At 58.8% G+C, this 19,741-nt stretch overlaps 2 protein-coding genes across 4 annotated transcripts in view; both read left to right on the top strand.

Annotated features, from left to right (window-relative positions):
* Nucleotides 1-854: 854 nt before the first annotated feature.
* On the top strand, nucleotides 855-6,696 carry LSR (lipolysis stimulated lipoprotein receptor; the record flags this gene model as incomplete). The annotated part of the gene is made up of 9 exons (XM_019548943.1): nucleotides 855-1,209; nucleotides 2,543-2,662; nucleotides 3,527-3,583; nucleotides 3,895-4,041; nucleotides 4,318-4,494; nucleotides 4,608-4,667; nucleotides 4,907-5,038; nucleotides 5,527-6,023; nucleotides 6,235-6,696. Coding segments are annotated over 9 exons (1,581 nt in total), but the record flags the coding sequence as incomplete, so codon positions are not given.
* Nucleotides 6,697-8,137: 1,441 nt separating this feature from the next.
* GAPDH (glyceraldehyde-3-phosphate dehydrogenase) overlaps nucleotides 8,138-19,741 on the top strand; it is a 48,195-nt gene continuing 36,591 nt past the window's right edge. Inside the window, exons 1-11 of one of the 3 annotated variants that reach the window (XM_019548942.1) lie at nucleotides 8,138-8,188; nucleotides 13,024-13,194; nucleotides 13,731-13,827; nucleotides 14,501-14,607; nucleotides 14,730-14,820; nucleotides 15,005-15,123; nucleotides 15,373-15,454; nucleotides 15,572-15,723; nucleotides 16,100-16,262; nucleotides 16,814-16,911; nucleotides 17,934-18,340. In XM_019548942.1, coding sequence (XP_019404487.1) covers nucleotides 13,166-13,194; nucleotides 13,731-13,827; nucleotides 14,501-14,607; nucleotides 14,730-14,820; nucleotides 15,005-15,123; nucleotides 15,373-15,454; nucleotides 15,572-15,723; nucleotides 16,100-16,262; nucleotides 16,814-16,911; nucleotides 17,934-18,006 — 1,011 coding nt within the window. In that variant the 5' untranslated portion in view covers nucleotides 8,138-8,188; nucleotides 13,024-13,165 and the 3' untranslated portion in view covers nucleotides 18,007-18,340. Of the gene's footprint in view, nucleotides 8,189-11,344; nucleotides 11,476-13,023; nucleotides 13,195-13,730; nucleotides 13,828-14,500; nucleotides 14,608-14,729; nucleotides 14,821-15,004; nucleotides 15,124-15,372; nucleotides 15,455-15,571; nucleotides 15,724-16,099; nucleotides 16,263-16,813; nucleotides 16,912-17,933; nucleotides 18,341-19,741 lie in introns of those variants that run through there. The other 2 variants (XM_019548939.1, XM_019548940.1) reach the window with 2 other exon arrangements.

Raw genomic sequence — 19,741 nt, 5'->3', positions numbered from 1 at the left:
GGGGGGCAGAGGGGCTGGGCTGGGGTTAGGGGTGCTTGGGTTGGGGGGATGAGAGGGGCAGCTGAGGGGTGGGGTTAACCAGGGAGTGTCCCTTAGGGGGCATCGCTTGTAGGCCTGGGTTGGGGGGTACTGTCAGTCCCCAGGACTAGCACTCCTCGGCTCTCCCCAGTCCTGCCGCCTGCTTCCCTGCCTGGCCGCTCCCCTGCCGGGGCCACGAGAAGCGGCATGGGCAGGGCCCCAGAATAGCTCCTGGCCTGGCCCTCACCTTTCCCACGGCCCTGGGTTTCAGGGCCTCTGGGAGCCTCCCACGCCCTGTGAGTTAACATTGTGGCGGTGGGGGGGTCCTACTCCACCCTGGGGCACAGGTCGGGCACCCCAATCTTGGAGCCCAGGGGCTGAAGAAACTCACTTAGGGTGGGGGTTGGGGCGGGGGGAGCCATTTCCTGCCCTGCTGAGACAGACAGACAAAAGCCAGGAAGGACGGAGGAAGGGCAGGAAGGGCCCTCCTGTCCACCCTGGATCTCCCTGCCCCTGGGAACCCAAATGCCCAGGGAAGGCACTGAAACCAGGACCCCCCAACCCTGTCTCCTGCCAGGGTGGGGACCCAAGAGTCCTGGCCCTGTTTCCTGGAGTAATAGGTGGCCTGGATTTCCACCCACAGAGGTGAACTGTGCCGTACCTCGAGAGAACATTGCTCACGTCATGACCTGGATTGTGGGCCATTGGGCACTGCCCCGGCTGGGCCACACCGGAAGTGGCCGCATTTTGGGGCATCGGGTTTATGGAAGCTGGGGAGGGCTGGGTCCTAGATGCTGTCCTGCTGACCCTGTTCCCCCTGCCATTAACCCCTTCCATCCCACCTTCTAGGCCCTGCCGTTGGGCTGCAGGTCACAGTGCTGAACCCGTTCAATGTGGTGATCCTCTTCCAGCCAGCTACCCTGCAGTGCAACTACCAGACCTCGGCCACCCAGCCCCCCATTGTCACCTGGAAGTACAAATCCTACTGCCGCAGCCGCTTGGCCAATGCCTTCAACCCCAGCAGCCAGGAGAGCCAGCTCACCGACCAGCTGCAGCAGAACATCCCCGGCTACAACCCCTATGTGGAGTGCCAGGATACCGTCCGCACTGTGCGGGTTGTGGCCACCAAGCAGGGCAACGCAGTCACCCTGGGCGACTTCTACCAGGGGCGGCGCATCACCATCACCAACAGTATGTGCCCCCAGTGGGGAGGGGTTTTGGAACTGCTCATATATTAGGTGTATTATGGTAGAAACCACCTTCTCAAGTGGAGGATCCTTTGGACTGCCTGCATATTGGGTGCATTATGGTAGCACACAAGTGTGCGGTGGGGAAGGGCCACTTATTTGGTGGATTATAGTAGTGCCCAGGGGCTGCTCCCCCCACCCCTTATACTCCTGCATTGTATTAGAGGTATTGTGGTAATGCCCAAAGAACCCCTTTGTGCCTTTTTGAGTGCTGTCATGTTAGGCATATTATGGTAGTGCCCAGAGGAAGGGGGAGCGTGGTGTGTGCCAGGCGTAAAGCAATTTGGTCTGTTTGCATGTTAGGTGCTTCGTGGTAATGCAAAAATGTCAGGTACAGCAGTTAGTCCTGGTCATAAATCCAGGTCACCTTACCTGTATTATGGTAGGGTCTGGGATCCTACCCTAGGTACAGGGAGAGCGGGGTCAAGGTGGTGACTCTTGGGGGTATATTAGATATATTACGGTATCCGCTCCACAGAGCGAGGTGGGGGGGAGGCAAGGGGTCACTGATTCCAGGTGGGGAAACTGAGGCACAAAGTGACCCTCTGTAGATGGGCTATGGGGCACTGCTGTCATACATCTCAAGCCTGGTAGAGGGGTCCTGGGTGGACTTGTGTATTAGGTCAGGGGTGGGCAAAATGCAGCCTGTGGGCCAGATGTGGCCCACCAGGCCATTCTGGTTGGCCCACAGGGCCCCTAAAAATTTCAGAAAATTAATATTCATCTGTCCCTGGCAGCCTGTCATGTGGCCCTCAATGGCTTGCCAAAACTCCATAAGTAGCCCTCTGCCTGAAATAATTGTCCGCTCCTGTATTAGGTATATTATGGCAGTGCCCCCATCTCAAGCCAGGTAGTGGGGTCCTGGGCAGACTCGCATATTAGCTGCATTATAGCAGCTCCCAGGGCTCTCAATCGGGAGCTGGGGGTTGTGATGCCCCCCATGGGTGTATTAAGTGCATTATAATAGCTTCTTATAAGCAGGTGGGGACAGTGATTCCAGGTAGGGAAACTGAGGCACAGAGCACCCCCTTCTAATTTTCCCCCTCCCTCACTTGCATAATTAGTGCCTGTTAATGACAGGCTGGGCTCTGGTGATTGTCACTGGTCTGGCACTGGTGGGCCTGATCCTGCCTGGGCCTGGAGGGTCCTGAGAGGGTGACCCCCACACTCTGCATTCTGGATGCCTGGGTTCTGACTGGGGATGGGGTCTGGGAGCCAATGGGGTGGGGGGGAAGGAACCCAGCTGTCCGGGTGCTTAATGCCCCTGTGCCCCCCAGATGCAGACCTGAGCATTGAGCAGACGGCCTGGGGTGACAGCGGGGTATACTACTGCACTGTGACATCATCGCAGGATCTCCAGGGCAACAACGAGGCATATGCTGAACTCATTGTGCTGGGTAAGCGGGGGCAGGGTCTGTGGAACCCCCACCAGGTGAGCCCTGCCCTCTACCCCCCCCCCCCCAAGTTCCAAGAGGATTCTGGGAACCAGGACACCTGGGTTCCTGGCAGACACCGGTCCCGGACCCCTGGGTTCTCCAGGAGGGTAGCACACTTGAGGGGGGTAGGGGGAGGTCCTAGCAGCACATAGTTCTGCCCCTCTTTCCCCAGCAGGATCATTACCCACCCCAGAGCTGGGCACATGTTGGGCTGGACCAGTTGCCGGCCAGTCTGAACTGGGCTGTACTGGGGGGCCTCCTGGTGCTCCCCTTGTTAGGGGTCTCATTAGTAATTAGCATGACGATTAATGGGCTTCCCCCCAGGCCGCTTGCAGTTAAGTTGGTGAAACTGAGGCACAGACCTGAAAATGGGCTCCTTCAGCTCGTGGCCAATCACGCAACTCCTTCCGGGTGGGGAGTTTGTTTACCCAGAAGCCTCTGCTGTTGGGGGGGGCGGTGGCAGCTCCATTGCCCGCCCCCCTTCCCCTGGGAGGGGGGTATATTTTGGGACTCGCTGACTCAGCGTCTGCCCTGAGCAGGAGCTGCTGACTTAGCAGGACCAGCCTAACGCCTTCCCCTACTCACCCCTGCTTGACAGCGTCCCACCCCCAGAGGGCACCAGCCTGCCTCCCCACCTGTCTCCTGGGTGTTAGGTGGGGCGCGGGGGCAGATGCCTGGGGCTTTTGCCATTCTGGGGGGGCACAGCTAAGCAAGGGAGCCCAGGTGCCTGGGTTCTTGGAGAGGAGGGGGCCTGGGGGTGAAAGTGGGGGAGCCTGATGCCTGGGTTCTTTCTGCGCCCTCAGAACCCCCCTCTCTCTGTCACAGGCTGGTCAGCCGAGGCCTCCGAGCTCTTGCCAGGCATTGAGATAGGGCCCCTGCAAGGTACCCACTGCCGTTTGGCTCTTACTATCTGGGGGGCTTGGGCTCCTTGGTCCCACCCCAGAAAACCCAGATGTCCCAGGCCCCAATTCCCCTGCTCGCAGCCCCCCACCCCACCGTTTATTCTGACTTCAGTGCCCCCCACAAGTAGGGAGAAAACAGAGGCAGGGCTGCCTGGGGGGAGGAGGACAGTGTGCAAAGCCTAGTGCCTCAATCCCCCCCCAGCCCCATAAGCACTGTGGGGGCTGAGCTGCAGCTGGCTCTGGGATGAGGCACTGCAATATAATGCTCCCCCCCACCTGTGTCCCCCCTAGATTGGCTGTTTGTGGTGTTGGTGGCACTGGGTGCACTGGTACTGGTGCTGGCACTGGGTGTGTGCTGGTGCCAGTGCTGCCCCCACACCTGCTGCTGCTACGTGCGCTGCCCCTGCTGCCCCCAGCGCTGCTGCTGTCCCGAGGCCCGTGAGTACGGGGGGCCAGTGGGACCCAGATTCCTGGGTTTTGTCTCGGTGCCGGGCGGGTAGGGGGGGTGGGTCGCCTGGGTTGTATTCCAGTGCGGGGGAGCCTGGTCACCCGGGTTCTTTCCAAACTTTTTGAAGGGAGTGAAGGGTTGAGATGGGAGCCTGGATGCCTGGGTTGTATCCTAGTAGGGTCTGAACAGTGTGGGGGGAACCCAACCACCCGGACACGTGGGTTCTCTACCAGATGCCCATCCACCCCCTCCCTCTCCCCCACCAGTCTATGCAGCAGGCAAGGCGGCCACCTCAGGGGTGCCCAGCGTCTACGCGCCAAGTGCCTATGCGCCCAGCCTCTACGGCCCCTCTGGTGCCCTCAAGCCAGGGCCACCCCCCACCCTTATCCCCATGGGGCCCGTCTACAACGGCTACAGGGCCGACTATGACCGTGCCAGCTCAGGTATGTTGCTTTGAGTCCTCTTCCTGTTCTCATATCTCGGTTCCCCCATTTGACCCAAAGCGGGTCCCGTACACCTGCCAGGACCCTCTGTTAATCATGTGGTTTCCTCGCAGTTGGTGGCCACAGCTCCCAGGTGCCTTTGCTGCAGGACTCCCATAGCACCGGGAGCTCAGGTACAGTATTGACGGATAGCTGTCAATCACACATGGCTCCTAGCCCTCTCACTGGGTGGTGGGAGAAGGTGAGCAAACTAAGAAGGGTCTGGCCTGGCTGGTGGGCAAATAGGAGACCGACTGGCGTGGGACAGCTTGCTGGAGCCAAATCAAGCCTGGGTGGAAGGGAGGAGAGGCGGTAAAAGGGCCCTTCTGTGCAGCTGCCGCACCCCAAACCTGGTTGCATCTGCCCCCGCCAGGGCTGCGCAGTGGGTACCGCATCCAGGCCAACCAGCAGGACGACTCCATGCGGGTGCTGTACTACATGGAGAAGGAGCTAGCCAACTTCGACGCCACGCATCCTGGTCCAGGCAATAGTCGGCTTGAAAGGGGTGAATACCTGCTCCCCAAGGAGCGCCATGCAGCACCATGTGCCCCCCAAAGCTATTCCTCCCCATGGGTCTAGTGCCCCCTAGTGGCTCCCATTGGCCACTGCAGCCTCCAGCTGGGCTGATGCCACTGGGGGGGGTCTCCATTGGCCAATGCACAGCATCCCCATGTGCATCCCCCAGCCATAACAGCTCCCAGAGGGGACATGGCAATGGGTCTGGTGCCCCCTGGGGGGTGCCTGTTGGCTACTGCATGGTGCCCACTAGTGCCCCCTCAGTTCTATAACAGCCTGGAGAATGGACCCAGTGCCCCCCAGTGGCCCTCATGGGAATTGTAGCAGGTCTGGTGCCCCCTACTGGTCCCCATTGGGCACCACAGCCCCCAGTTGGGCTAATGCAGCCCTGGCACCCCCTACTGGCCACCGTGCAGCACCCCCTGATGCCCCCTGCCCTGTTTAACCCCTTGTTTCCCTGTTCTCCCACACACACAGCCTCGGTCATGAGCGAGATCAGTTCCCTGCATGAGGACACCCAGCGCCGTGCTGCCCGTGGGCGCCCCCTGTCCCCTCTCAGTGACCTGGAGGAAGAAGGCAGTGAGAGCAGGCGCCTCTTGCCCCCCACTCGGCGCACCCGCTCCCGCTCTGTGGATGACCTGGACCGCGATTGGTCCCCAGTACCTGAGAGGCAGGGCCGGGGCCGCCCCCATGAGAGTGGCTCCCCCCATTGGCGGGAGGAGGAGCGCCGTGGGCGCCGTAGCCGTAGCCGAGACGACTTGTGGGAGCCTGACCCCCGGAGTAGGGCCAACCCATGGGAGCCCAAGGGGCAGGGCTATGACACAGAGCTCCTGCGGGGGGTGCTGCGGCGCAAGGCTCAGGATGATGGCGACAGCGGGTCAAGTGGGCGCTCCCTCCCGCCCCCACCTCCCGCCTACAGTGAGACTGAGTCAGCCAGCTCCTCCCGGGGCCGGGCTGAGCGCCGGCTGAAGCGGGTAAGGAGCCAGTGGGGGGCGTTCTGTGCGGCCACTCTGCCTCAGAGCTGGGTGCATTGGGGGGCGGGGGGGGGTCAGCTGTCAGGTGGTACCAGTCTTGGCTCCCATCTCTGGGTATCATTATGCTCAGCTGCTTAACCCCAGAGCTGGGCACATCTTGGCACCCAGTAACAACCCCCCCCCCCCGCCCCACTTTGTGTTTCCCCTGCAGAATCAGGCCCTGAGCCGTGAGAGCCTGGTGGTGTGAGCGCCTGGATCCTGCCGGCCCCCGCCCCCGCTGTATCTCCCCCACCATGGGCAAATGCTGGTGGATGTTGGCTCCCATAGTGGTGGGGGGAGGGATATTGGGGGGCCTCGCAAGGCCCAGTCCTCAGCAGCTTTATGCTTACCAAGGATTTGGCCTGTGGACTGTCTTCTACCCCCCTACAGAGGGCTTGGTCCTGCCCTCAGTAGCCTGAGTGCGTTGGCCTGGACACCTGGATTTTCTCCCCTCTGTGTGGGGTTGTAGGTGGGGAGGGGTAAAGCCCAGAGGCCTGGGTTCCATCCCCTCTGTGGGAGGTGGGGGGACAAGAGCTGTGGGAGGCAGTGGAGCGTGGGGAGGAGGGGGGGAGGCCTGAGGGCCCTGATGACTGGGGTCTCTGCCCCACTCTGTTCTTACTGTTTTGTTTTTTTTGTTTTTTTTAGATGTGTCATTTGTACAAAAAAGGAATGTTTTAAAGAAGAAATAAATCTTATACAAAAGAAACAAGTGAGGCCTGAGGGGGGGGGGGGGTATTCCCCCTCTGGCAGTATTCCCCCTATCTCCCCCCAACTCCACCTCAGAGTTGGCCACGTCTCAACCCTGGCCTATACGAAATTAAATCCCTCCTCACCATGCACAGAGATTGCTGGGGCTGAGGGGTTGCAGGACCTGGTTCTGCCCCCCCAGGTTGGGGGTAAGCAGGGTTTAGAGCTGGTTGATGCTGGGAGCCTGGCTGCCTGGGCTCTTTCCCAAACTTGGGAAGGAGGCAGCTATCTTCCCTACCCCTGCAGCTGCCCCTCCTCTACCCCCTAGGGCCGTGGTGGTCATGTGGTTTCCACCCCCCTCCCCCTTGTCTGCTGCTATTTTAATGCCAGGATTATCCCTCACGGTGCTAAGAAGGATCAGTGTGGCAGGATTGGGGTTGCAGCTGGTGCTGTACGAACGCCCCCAACAGGGCAGAGCTGGCCCCTGGCCTCGACCAGGATTGCCCCCACCCATGTCCATGGCGAAGGATGGAGAAGTCTAGGGGCACAGAGAGGGTTGGGGGGGTAGGAGGGTGGGGGGGAAAACCTAGGTGTCCAAGTGTCCTGGCTTCCTACATGTAGCCCCCTGCTTCATGTGGTGGGCTCCTGCCTCCCTGCTGTAGCTGCCCACTGCCCTTCAGGAACTGGAGAAGAGCCAGGGGTCAGGGCCCTCCTCCCCCACCCCGTAATTGGGCCCTGGTGTCAGGATGGTGTTGCTGAGTCACCTGCTGGCCTAGAGGGACAACAGCCCCTCCCCCTTCCCGGGGGGGGGGGTGCTAGCTTATGCCAGGGGTTGCCATGGCGACAGGGTTCCCCTTGGGGCCTAGTCAAAGGGTTGGAAGGGAGACTAGGCCTCAGCCCCGCGCCTCATTAATTATTCATGTGCCCATTGTGCTGGCTCATGGTGCGGCCCGCATAGCCTGCGCCTGGGTGCCCTCCAGCCCGCCGCTGGGGGGAGCCCGGACCCCGGTTCTCTGGGGGGCTATCCGCTGTCCGTCCCCCCCCCCCGCAACTCTGGGTCCAGGCCGTGTCTTATGTCTGCGCCTGTGTCTATGGTGGGGGGACGGGACTCCATTCCCCAGAATCCCTTGCGGTTGTGGGGGGGCCGCAGGTGCACGACGCCCGAGGATGCTCCGGACCGCCACTGTGCATGCGCGGGTGGCGCGTGTTCGACCGTTGGAAAGAACCTTCTCACGCCGCTACTCCCGGTTTCGAGGCCTGCTTCTGCGCATGTGCCAGGCGGCGGGGCGGGGAAGGAGGCCTCCCGCGCACTGCCCCCTGATTGGCCAGCGGCGGGGCAGGAGGGGTGGGGCGTTCTCCGGGGTTGGGGGTATATAAGGGTGGCTGGGTGCCACCGTCCTTCTCGTTCGACGCCAGCCGTCTTAACGGTGTTAACGCGGGTAAGGGCGGCAGCGGCAGCGCCCTAGGGCGACGCTGTGCGTTTGGGAGATGAGTCTGGGCCCCACGGGGCAGTGGGGATGTGTAGGGGAGCAGGGGCCTTCTGGGGGTCTAGCGGGAATATACGTGGTGTGTGGAGATGTGGGGGGTTGGGTGGGTCACACTTCCAGGTCCTTGATGGGGGAGGGGGCTGGGGCTGGACTGTATTGCAAAGGTCTTGGGGCGGGGGGCTGGATCAATCCCTTCCCCCCCCAAAAGTGGGTTGGGGGGGCTGCCTTTGGTCCTGGCCTTGGGGAGGTTTTTGGGGCCCAGCAGGGGAGGGGATTTGGGGGCATAGGGGGGTGGGTGTTTGGGCATGTCTGGGAGCCTGTTGTGGCGGTGGGGGGCTCCAGGAGGAGGGGAGGATGAGCTTTTGGAGGCTTCCCTGCAGAGGCTGGGGTCAGGGGTGTAACTTGACTCAAGGATTGGGCGTGGAGGGGCTGTGAGATGAGCTGGGATGATGGAGATGAGGAGGGGGTGGGGTCTGATTGCCTGGGAACAGCCATGCAGTGTGGAGGGGGGACCAGGGCTACGTGCAGGCAGTTGTGCGCATGCGCGTGGGCTCGGGGGTGGTATTGAGCACTGGTGTTTTTGGGGGGTAGAAACTGGCCGGCTCCGGAGGATAGAGTGTGGGGAGGGGAGAAAGGGGCTGCAGCCTGGAGGGGTAGGAGCCCCCCTACACCCAGCCCCCCTGTTTGCATCTTGGATCTCTCTAGAAGGTGCAGCTGGAGGATCCCCTCCTTCCCCTCCCAGAAATGGGGATTCACCTTGTATCCCACATCCCTTGGTGTCATGCGAATGCTAGGCCCCGCCCTGCAATGGGATGGGGGAGGGGCAGGGCTACCTGCGTTCCCCAAGACCACCCAGGGTCTCTCCTCCCCTTACTGCAGGGCTCTTTGTGCCCTGGGGAGGGGAGGAAACAATGGTGCAGAGGAGCACCCCCCCACCTTCCTGTATTATCCCTGCTGCGGTGAGGCCCCTGGGCTGTTCTGACACCCCCTTACGCTGGATGGCTGTGGGTCCCGGGCCCGGGGACCTGAGAATCAGCAGAGCCCTCTGGCCGAGTGGGAACCACTCCCACCCCCGGGGCAAGGATGGAGACTTGGGCAGGCAGGAGATAACTGGTTTATTCCCTTCCACTGCCCCCCTCAGAGATTACCATCATGCACTTCACCTGCATTGTGGAAATGGGGGGGCCTCCATCTACCCCCCCAAGTCCTTTCCCTTCCAGTCCCTTTACTTAAAGGGGGAGCATGATCTCCTGAGGCAGCAGAATCTCTGTGCCTCAGTTTCCCTCCTCCTAAAATAAAACCCAGCTTTGAGATCTTCCCGGGGGGGCGGGGTGCTGCCATCCATTTTGCTGCATCACCCAGGCCCCTCTGCCTTGTTGGGATGGGGAAAGGTAGAGGCTGCCCCTTCCCCAGCTGGGAGGAGGTAGCTCAGCCCAGGACCTGGATCAGTCCTGGGTACCAGTGCCTGGACCTTTTCTCAGGGACCAAAATTAGAGGAGTCTGCTTGGATCCTGTTTGGCCCCCAAAACCAATCCCTTCATCATGTAACAGTTGGGTGGGGTGGGAACAGGATCTCTCCCCATGATACAAATGGGATTTCCGGCCCCCCCCACGTCTGTCCTGGGGACTGGCCCTGATGTTTCCACTACAGCGGAAGGGGCTAAGGAGAGGTTGTTCCCCAGCTCCTGGGTCCCCTCTCCAGGTTGAGGGGGAGGGGCACTGCTGGGCACCAGTGGTGGGGGGGGCAGGCGCTGTGTGTACGTGCCAGTCTGGCACCCGTCTGCAGGCAGTGACCTTGCACCGTCACTGCTGCAGTGCGGTGTTGGCATCTGGGATGGGCAGTCCCTGCAGGGGGGTGACATCTGCCTGGCTTCAGTGCTGCCCCAAACAGGGGTACCAGGGAGGGGAAGGGGAATTTAGGGGGCTGCTAGGCAAACTTTTTTTGCCACCTGTACTGGTTCTGGCTTCCGGAATAGTGGGGGACTAAAGCCGGGTCTAAGGCAGCTAATCTATACACACCCGCATGTCCATCTGTCCGTCTAGGGGATCAGGGAAGAAGGATGCTCCCTTGGTACCAGCTGCCTCCTCGGTCTGGGCCAATGTCTTTAGGGGCTTATTCTGGACAAAGCAGCCAATCGCCAGAATGGGCGGGGGAGGGCCAGATGCCTGGCTTCGGTGCTGTGGGATGGGGGATGCAATGGCTGCAGCGGATGGTGTTTGCTTTTGGCTATGCTCATGCCTCAGTTTCCCCTCCAGGCAGAGGCTGGGAAAGGAGAAGTGATTTGGGCCCCAGGTTGCAAAGGGGCTTAGGTGGTGACGTGAGAGGTGGTTGTGCCCTTCAGAAGGGATCTGGTCCCCTCACTGGGGAATCTCATGAGATCTATTAAGACTATCCTGGTGTTGGAGGGCGCTCGCACAGGAGCCCAGATACCTGAGGGTTTTCCCTGTCCATCTCTGACATCCACCCAGGCTTTCCGTTGGCTCCAGTGCAAGGTCACAGTGACCCAGGCCCTGTGCAACCCAGGCGTCTGGCTTCTCTGCTGGGGGGGAAGGGGCTGTTGGGCCCTTGCCACCTTTGCCCACCTGCACAGGGGTCCCCAGGGGTCGTCATCTCTGCCCAGACAGGAACCACGGCCGCAATTGTCTGCCGCAAAGGGCCTTCAGGAGGGAGTGTCCGACCACCTCACCCCCCGGTCCTGGGCGCCTAGGTTCTGTGTGGTGTGTGTCTAGTTGGATGCTTGGGTTCAACATAGAAGTGTGTGGTGGGTACTTGGGGCCCCCATGTGCAGTGCGTGTCTGTGTTCAGCCATTTCCCCAGGCACCGCAGATCCCCGTGTGTGTGCGGTGGGTGCTGGGGCCTCCCTTGGATGGTACTTAACCAACCAGGGGCCACACTGAGGGCTTCCTCGCTCCCCCTTAATTAACAAGACTCAACCTAAACTGGTTTCTGGCTCCCATCTGGCATCCTCCTGGCTTAAAAAAGACGGGGGGGTGGGATTATTACCCTGATCGCATCCAGCTCCCTGGGGTTGAGTGCTGTCGTTCTGCAGGCATCCCCAGTGCTGCCCCCACCCCAATAAACCCCCCTCCTTGGCCTTGTCTTCATAGCAGCTTAAAAGCTCCCGGGAGCCGGCGTGTTTAGCCGCAGACAGAGCAGCTCCCCGGCGTCTCAGGCAGGCAGGCAGGCAGGCAGGGCCCGGAGCCGCCATGGCATCCTCTGTTAGTGTCAAGGTCTTCAGGTAAGTGCAGCTGATGGCACCTGGTTGATGGACAGCCTGCCCCCTCCAATCCCTGGGGAGGAGTGGGGGGACCCCGGAGGGACGGCTGCTCTGCTCTGGGTCTTAAAGGGGAGAATAGGCAGCTGGGACATGGGGTGGGAGTTGTCCTGAGTCTTCCCCCCTTCCCCTTCTGCCCCCCCCACTGTGTTCCTCTAGTATTTGTCGCTGTCACCCCAGCCACTGACCTTTTGTCACCCCCTCTAGCTAGGGTGGAGGTCCCAAATTCTGTGATTTCTGCAATACCTTCCAGGTATCACTCCCTCACTGTCTGAGGGGCAAAGACCCCTGCAGCCATGGGTGGGTGGGAGAGGGTTGTAATCTGTGTGTTGTTCCTCGCCCCCTGGCCTGACCTCTGTTTTCATCCCCTAGTCCCCCTTCTAGCCACAGTGGAGGTCTCAAATTCTACTAATTCTCCATTAGCCAACTATCCTCCCACCGTCAGCGTCCAAGGTGGGGCAGAAAGACGTGCACAGCCATGGAGAGGGGTTGTAATCTTCCTCCCTACCTTTGTCCAACCTTTTTCGCTGCTCCCCCAGTCTCTCTCTGGGTCTCTCTAGGGGATGTGGAGGCCCAGGACTATATGATATCTCCATGGTTGAATGTACCTGCCTCTTTCCCTGCATCATCATGGTTTGGGTCCCACAGCTCCTACCCTCCACTTTGGCCCCATGCAACCGGATCCCCTGTTGGCTTTTGGTCCCGCCTGGCACCAGTTTATGAAGGCAAGGGCATTCATTAGTGGGAGTCAAGAACAAGGCCTCCTTCTCCTGGGCGCTGCCACAGGAGAAGCCGGGCCAGTCTCAGGTTGCAGGAGAGAATGAGATGTGGGACACTGGATCTTAGGCAGATTGTGCCATCAACCAAGATAGGGACAGCATGTGCCTCCTCCAGCATAATAAGGGTCTTGTCCTCATTAGCTTCGCTAATCGGCACCATCGTCACGAAGACAGGCAGTGTCCAGTTTTGGTGGCCCAGTGGATGCCTGAGAGAGACCTTTACACAGACATTGGAGGGGAATGGTGGCAAGAGGCAGCCAGTTCTGGGGCAGAGCCGCTGGGGGGGTGGCTCACCTGGTGCTGAGCTGCTCTGGGGTGGAGCTGCCAGGGGACAGCCACATATAACATCTCACTATGCTGGGGCGGGCGGGCGTGCTGACCTCCAAGTCCTGCCCTCGCATTTTTTTGTATGTCAAGCCCCCATGTCGGGGCCAAGCTCAAGGGTGGGTCAGGAAGGAATGTCTGTGGGGTCTGGAAGAGGCGACATTGGTACCGCTGCTTGCTGGGAGAAGCTACTGGTCCCACTGAGCTGCTCTGATTGGGCCACTTCATAGACATTAGGGCTGGAAGGAACCTCCGAAGATTGAGTCCAGCCCCCTGCCCAAAGGGCAGGAAGTCAGCTGGAGTCATAGGATTCCACTTGTAGCTCCTTGATCTCTGACCTCCCCCATCATCATCTCTGGACCTCCTGGGCACTGACCCCCTGTTCTCCTCCCCCCACCCCTGCCTGCAGACTTGAGGTCGCTCAGCCAAGGAAGCCCCAGTCCCCACCGCCCCCAAAACCCCCGTCACCTCCATCACCGCCATCACCCCCCAAGCCTGAGAAGGCGGAGGAGCCGGCACCAGTGCCAGTGGAAAAACCCCCCGAACCAGCCATGTCGGAGCTCACTGTTGGCATCAACGGGTAAGCCCACCCCCAGGATCCCCTTACTTCTGCCCACTGAATGGGGGAGGGGATTCCAGGCTCTGGAGTACCCCCCACCTCACTTGGGACGTAACAGGGGTGTTGCTGCCTGTTCCACTTGTCTCTTGATTGCAAACATGTCAGGAGCTGCCAGTAGCTTTGAGCAGGCGTGACTCAGTTTCCTCCCAACTGTCCCTTGGGGCACTGCTGTGGCACCAACATGTCTGGTCTATGGAGCAAACAGACACCAGGGTCTGAGTCTCCTGAACTCTGCCTACTGTCTCCAAGCAGCCATTGCAGAGGGTCTCTGCAGCTTGGGGCAGGCAAGAGCTGGCCTGGCAGCAGCTCCTAATTCCAGCAGAAACCCTGGGAACTGGTACAAATTGCATCTCAGCGATGTCACTTGTCCAGGCTCCCCTAGCCTGGCTGTGCACAGATCCCAGAAGTGTTTCCTGGCTTTGGTTCTAAGCACCTGTTGGAATGAGGGCGGGGGAGGTCTGGGTCTCAGCTGCTAACCCCACTCCTTCCTCTTCCAGCTTTGGCCGGATTGGCCGCCTGGTCCTCCGTGCCTGCCTGCAGAAGGGACTCAAAGTGGTGGCCATCAATGACCCCTTCATTGACCTCAACTACATGGTAAGGCCAAGCCACCCCCCAAACCCTGCCTGGGACCTTCTCCTCCCCTGGGAGGTGACCCCCTGGAGGACGTGCCCCACCTTTGAACACCCATCGTGGTCTGCAGGGCGTTTCCTAGGCTTCAGCCCTGGGACCCACTGCTGCATCTGTGCCATGGTTATATCTGAGCAGGGTTCCCCTGCCTGCAAACTGAGGGATCTGCCCTCTTCCCCCTCTGCTAGTCCAGCCAAGTAAGCTGAGATCACTTAGGGGGCTCAGCTGGCCAGTAGCCGTGCCTGTGACCCTTTTGTGCACGTAGGAGACCACAGCATTGGTTTTGAACCTTCTGTGGAGCCCCAACCCAGCAATCTGTGTTGTAGTGGTCTACTCGGCTCTCCCCGTGCCACGCCAGGGTGGTGGCTGGCTCCACCCATGATGTTTGAACTTGGTTGTGGGCTCAGGCCCTATGTTGGCACCTTCCTGTCATATTCTCTGGAGTATGAGGCTGTCAGCAAAGTCTACAGCCCCTTGGTCACCTGAGTTCCCTCCCAGCAGCCATCATTGCCTTCCTAGGCTGGTCAGTGGACCCCTTGAGGGTCACAAGGAAATGGAGCAGGAGTTCCCATGACTTGGTGAGGCCACAAATGGTGTGGAGGGGCAACTTCAAGGTGTCTCCTTCCTCCCCCTGCCACAGGTCTACATGTTCAAGTATGACTCTACTCACGGCCGCTACAAGGGGGAGGTGAAGGCTGAGGACGGGAAGCTGGTGGTGGATGGGAATGAGATCTCTGTCTTCCAGTGGTGAGTCCGGGCAGGTGGCACATGTGGCACGAGACCCCTCAGGCATCACTGCCTGGGTCTGTCCTTTTCTGCATGGTGCTGAGTTGCCCTGAGGTCTGTAACCAAGGTCCCGTCTACTGCAGCATGAAGCCGAGCGAGATCCCGTGGGGCGAGGCTGGCGCGCTCTACGTAGTGGAGTCCACCGGGGTCTTCCTCAGCGTGGACAAGGCTTCTGTGAGTCTGTCTGGTGGGGGTGGGGCATGTCTCATCCCAAGAGCTGGCTTGGGCCCCTGGGGTCCCCCTTCCTCAATTTTAAGGCAGTGGAGAACTGGGCCAGACCCACATCTCCATCTGTGGTGGGGAGGAGCTTCCACCAGACCCCATGTCTTCCATGTGTCCCATCCCTGCCCTCCCCCAGACTCATCTCCAGGGTGGTGCCAAACGTGTGGTGGTGAGCGCCCCCTCCCCCGATGCCCCTATGTTCGTCATGGGTGTCAACGAGGACAAGTATGACCCGGCCCACATGACCATCGTGAGGTGAGATCTTTATCTGCCATGAGGGAGTTGGGTGGCCACTGTATTGGGGATGGGTCCCCCAACACCAAACCAGTTGGCCCCAGTGCTAGGGAAGGCAGGAGGATTGTGGCCTCTTACTTCAGAACAGGCTGGTAGGCTTCCTTGAGGGACGTGAGCAGATGTCTCCATTGAGGTGGGTGGGGATGCCAGGTTGGGTGCCCCGTGGCTTTAGCCTGACCTAGTGCAGGTGACACCTCTGTCCTCCTGCAGCAATGCCTCTTGTACCACCAACTGTCTGGCCCCGTTGGCCAAGGTCATCCATGACAACTTTGGTATCGTGGAGGGACTCATGGTAAGACCTTGTGACCACCTGTTTTCCCCCCACTCCCTGTGCCAACCCCTGGCCAGCAGGGGTCCCAGTGCTGCACCGGCTTGGCCCCTAATTCCCTTTGGCTTCCTGTTGCCACAGACCACAGTTCATGCCTACACGGCCACGCAGAAGACTGTGGATGGGCCATCGGCCAAGGCCTGGCGTGATGGCCGTGGCGCCCACCAGAATATCATCCCAGCATCCACCGGCGCTGCCAAGGCCGTGGGCAAGGTCATCCCGCAGCTGAACGGGTATGGGGCGGATGGGATCTTAATTAAGAAGCCCTTGTTAGCTTGCTAAGGTGGGCGTGTTCCTCACCCATACATACCCAGTATTGGTGGACCCAGCTGCATGGGCCGTGTCCTTTCCAGATGTACCGGATGCTTTCCAGATGTTATGAATGGGCATGAGGCCCATTCTGCTAATGAGCACCTATTAGCCAAGACTAGGGCATTTCTCGTTAATATGTGGTCAGTATGTGACCTGTTCCCAGTGGTGGCGTCTTGTCCAGAGGGTTTGGTGGTGATTGATTTATCTCAAGTGGGTTGGGGGCAGCCCTGTGGAGGTGGGTGGGAGGGGTACCCCAGGGTCTGGGGGCAGCCAATGAGTGCAGCCTGTTTTGCGCAGGAAGCTGACAGGCATGGCATTCCGCGTGCCAGTCTCCGATGTCTCGGTGGTGGACCTCACCTGCCGTCTGGCCAAACCGGCCACCTATGCAGAGATCAAGGAGGCTGTGAAGAAGGCGGCCGACGGGCCCATGGCTGGCATCCTGGGCTACACAGAGGATGAGGTGAGGGGCCTGGGGTGGCCATCTTGGGCTGTGCGCGGAAGGTAACAAGGAGTGGCCATCCTGGATTTGGGTGGGGGCGGGGGGGGGGGGAACAACCTGGGGCAGCCATTTTGGGTAGGGTGTGCGAGGGAGCCAGAGCAGCTGTCTTGCATTGCATGGGAGGCTTTCTGGGGTGGCCATCCTGTGGAGTTGGGGTTGAACCTGGGGTGGCCATCTTGGATGCTGTGTGGGAGGTAGCCTGGGGTGGCCACCTTGGGTTGTGGAGATTGGGGAGGGTGTGAGAACCTGGGCCAGCTATTTTGGTTTCTGTGTTGAGGTGGGAAACCTGTAGCTGCCATCTTGGAGGGAAGGGGGAGGTGGCTAAACCTGGAGTGGCCATCTTGAGCTGAGTTTGAGGTCCTAAGTGTTGTGGGTGACCCATGCTGTCTTTTGTGGGGGAAACCTGAGGCAGACATCCTCTGCTGGGGCTGGGACCCCTCTAAGCCATCCTGGCAGCATCCAGCACCCCCTGGCCTCAGTGGCGGCTCTCACACCCCCCTCTTCGCTCCCAGGTGGTCTCCTCGGACTTCATTGGTGACACTCGCTCCTCCATCTTTGATGCTGGGGCTGGGATCTCCCTCAATGACAACTTTGTGAAGCTCATTTCCTGGTGAGTCCTAGCTGGTTGGACCCAGGACCCTCCCAGCCTGCTCTGGGGGTGTGGCTCCATCTAGAGACCCCAGGAGTCCTGGCTCCCTGGTAGGGGGAGGGGTCTCCTGGTGACGCCCCATGGGTAGGGGACCCTGATGTCCTTCACCCTGGGCCCAACGAGCCCTGTCATCAAGAGACCAGCCCAGGGTTAATGAGACCTTGTTAGCTGATCAATTCTAACTATACCTAATTCTGTGCCCCCCGCCCCCAGTGACCTGCCAAGGGTTAACAAAGAACAGTTTCCCCCATACCTTATTTAATATGCAAATTAGTAGTGAGTTGTATGCAGATGCAGGGCCAGGGTGGAGCCAATGCAAAGCAGCCCAGGGTTAATTACCAATTGCCCTAAAGAGCAATGAACTTGGGCTCCCAGCTCCCTAACCATCAAAGCTTGGATTCCCATATGATTATTATTTAATGACATGATTATTTGATTGCTAATTACCATATGATTATACATTACCAACCCCTTAACAGTCTGTATTCAGTACCATATGATAAACAACCCCTTCCTTTGATAGCTAATTACCTGTGTCATTTAGGTGCCTTCCTTGTTAGTATGCAGTTGCTAATTACAGTCTCATGAATGACAACCCTCTTGTTGTATATTACCTGTATAGAGTCAATCAATATAGATTAATTAGCACATGGTTATAAACAAACCCTCCTTCATTAGTGGTCTACAATAGCTAATTGCCTCCTGATCGGTGAAAGAGGAACCCCACATTGGTCATTAGCATATGATGAACATCTAGCTGGGGTCGTTTGACCCCAGTACTCTTTCCTGCCATGGCAGGGGGTCGGACTAGATGATCTGCTCAGGTCCCTTCCGACCCTACAAACTATGAAACTATATGATGGCTGATTTACCCTATGATTATGCCCCCTCCTTTTGGCATGTTTTGCTAATTGCATGTGATTTAGGCAAGATGAATGTGGTGGGGGGCAGGGCTGAGACTTGTGCCTCTTCTCTCTCCATAGGTATGACAACGAGTTTGGCTACAGCAACCGTGTGGCTGACCTGCTGAGCCACATGTTCTCTAAGGAGAACTGAGCCCACCGGGCCATAGGACCCCCCTGCCCCCTCCCATGGCTTTCGTGACCCCCTCCCCCCGTCTCCGCGTGTACTTGTCGTGTGCGTGCGCGTGCGTGTACACGAACCTAGGGGCTTCAGCCCCACACCATCCTGCCTTGGCTGTGCCCCCCCTCCGTGCAGAAACATGGCTGCTGGGTTTTCCCCCATGTAAAAACATGGCTGTCGGGTTCCTCCACCCCCACTGCCTGTGCAGGGGGCCGTACCGGCCCTGGGTTAGTGTAGCCCTGTGAGGACGTAGCTGCTGTTGGTCTTGTCCATGTCGGAAATAAAGCACCTGAGCGTTGACCCCCGCCTTGTTAGGTGTTGTCTCTGTGGGGGCAAAGCCAGTCCTCGTTAGTGTTTGATGGGTCTGTTTTCACACAGACTCCATGTCCCATTTCCACCCGTGGGCATTGGGTGTGAATGAGAGAGGCCCCTTAATGAGTAGACTGAGTCCTATTGGCTGCCCATCTACATTCCTTAATGAAGTGACCCTTGTTAGCTTCAGATGGGACCTATGAAACGGGCCTATCAGCTGCCCATCTCCATCTGTGGTGTCTTCTCCTGAGGTCCTAGGGTTGGGTGTGAATGAGAATGAGGTTATTAGGCCAACCAAGGGCCTTCCTCATAATAAACATGCCTTTTAATTAGTTTGCAGACTCCAGGTCCTATTGGCTGCCCACCTCCATCGCTCCAGCTGTCTCTTAATGAATTGGTGGACTCTGAGGCATCTTTCATTAACATGGGCCCTGGGTCCTATCAGCAGCCTGTCCCCATGGATGACATGACATCCTGATGAGAGGGGCTTGCTGGGAGCTGGACCTCCAGCTGGACCCAGGCAGAGACATTACGTGGTCCTCATTAGCTTAATGAGGTTCATGCATCTCATTAACACTGGGCCAGAACAGCAGCCCACTGCTGGTGTCCACTCCAGAAGGTGGGGGGAGGTACCTCAAGGTGGGCTTCAATCAGGATGAGGCTGTGCTGAATTACCAGGCTCTCAGGGTGTTTCTTGTTAACACGTGGCCCCTGGGCAGGGGCTGAGCCTGGACACGGGCAATGGGGAACCCAAGCGTCTGGGCTTCCCACCCCCTCCTGGCGCAAGGACCAAAGAACCCCGGTGTCCGAGAGCTCAGGACTCCTGCCCTGTGGCTGGGGAGGAACCCAGGAGTCCAAGCACTGCCGTAGCCAAATGTAGCAAGACCCCCAGTGTGCCCAGTAGCTCATAACTTTAGATGTGCACTGAATGGTTTGGACATTTCTAACACCTTTAGGGTGACATTGGATGCTTCTTTTGAGAAATGTGAGGGTGTCAAATGCAGAAAGATCTCTGTACTCAATGCAGCTTTTACAGGTTTCTTTCAAGATGTATATTTAGTATTTTGTTTTCTTTAGCTGCTAGGTCAATTGAAGTGCACGTGCAGTTTCCTTGCCTTCAGTGGCTCAGCCTTTCTTTAAAGGGCTTTTTTAGGTACGCATATGATGAATGCATCAGGACTCTGCCAACAATTCTAATCACTTTTATTATTTTATGGCATGAGTCTGGTATTGGGTACCGCAAGCCCTCCACTGTCTCAACACCTAATGGGTTGCAAGCCATTAGCAGAGTTTAATTGTCTTGTGGCAGTCCTGTGAGCACAACTCAGCCTTGCCCCAGCCACTGTCCTGCATTTTTATGTAAGAGACATGGTTTTCGTATGCAGCAGATGGGTGG

Source organism: Crocodylus porosus, unplaced genomic scaffold (assembly GCF_001723895.1).
Source record: "Crocodylus porosus isolate Cpor-Errol unplaced genomic scaffold, CroPor_comp1, whole genome shotgun sequence".
Lineage (NCBI taxonomy): Eukaryota > Metazoa > Chordata > Crocodylia > Crocodylidae > Crocodylus > Crocodylus porosus.
This window is presented reverse-complemented; position numbering and strand designations above follow the sequence as displayed.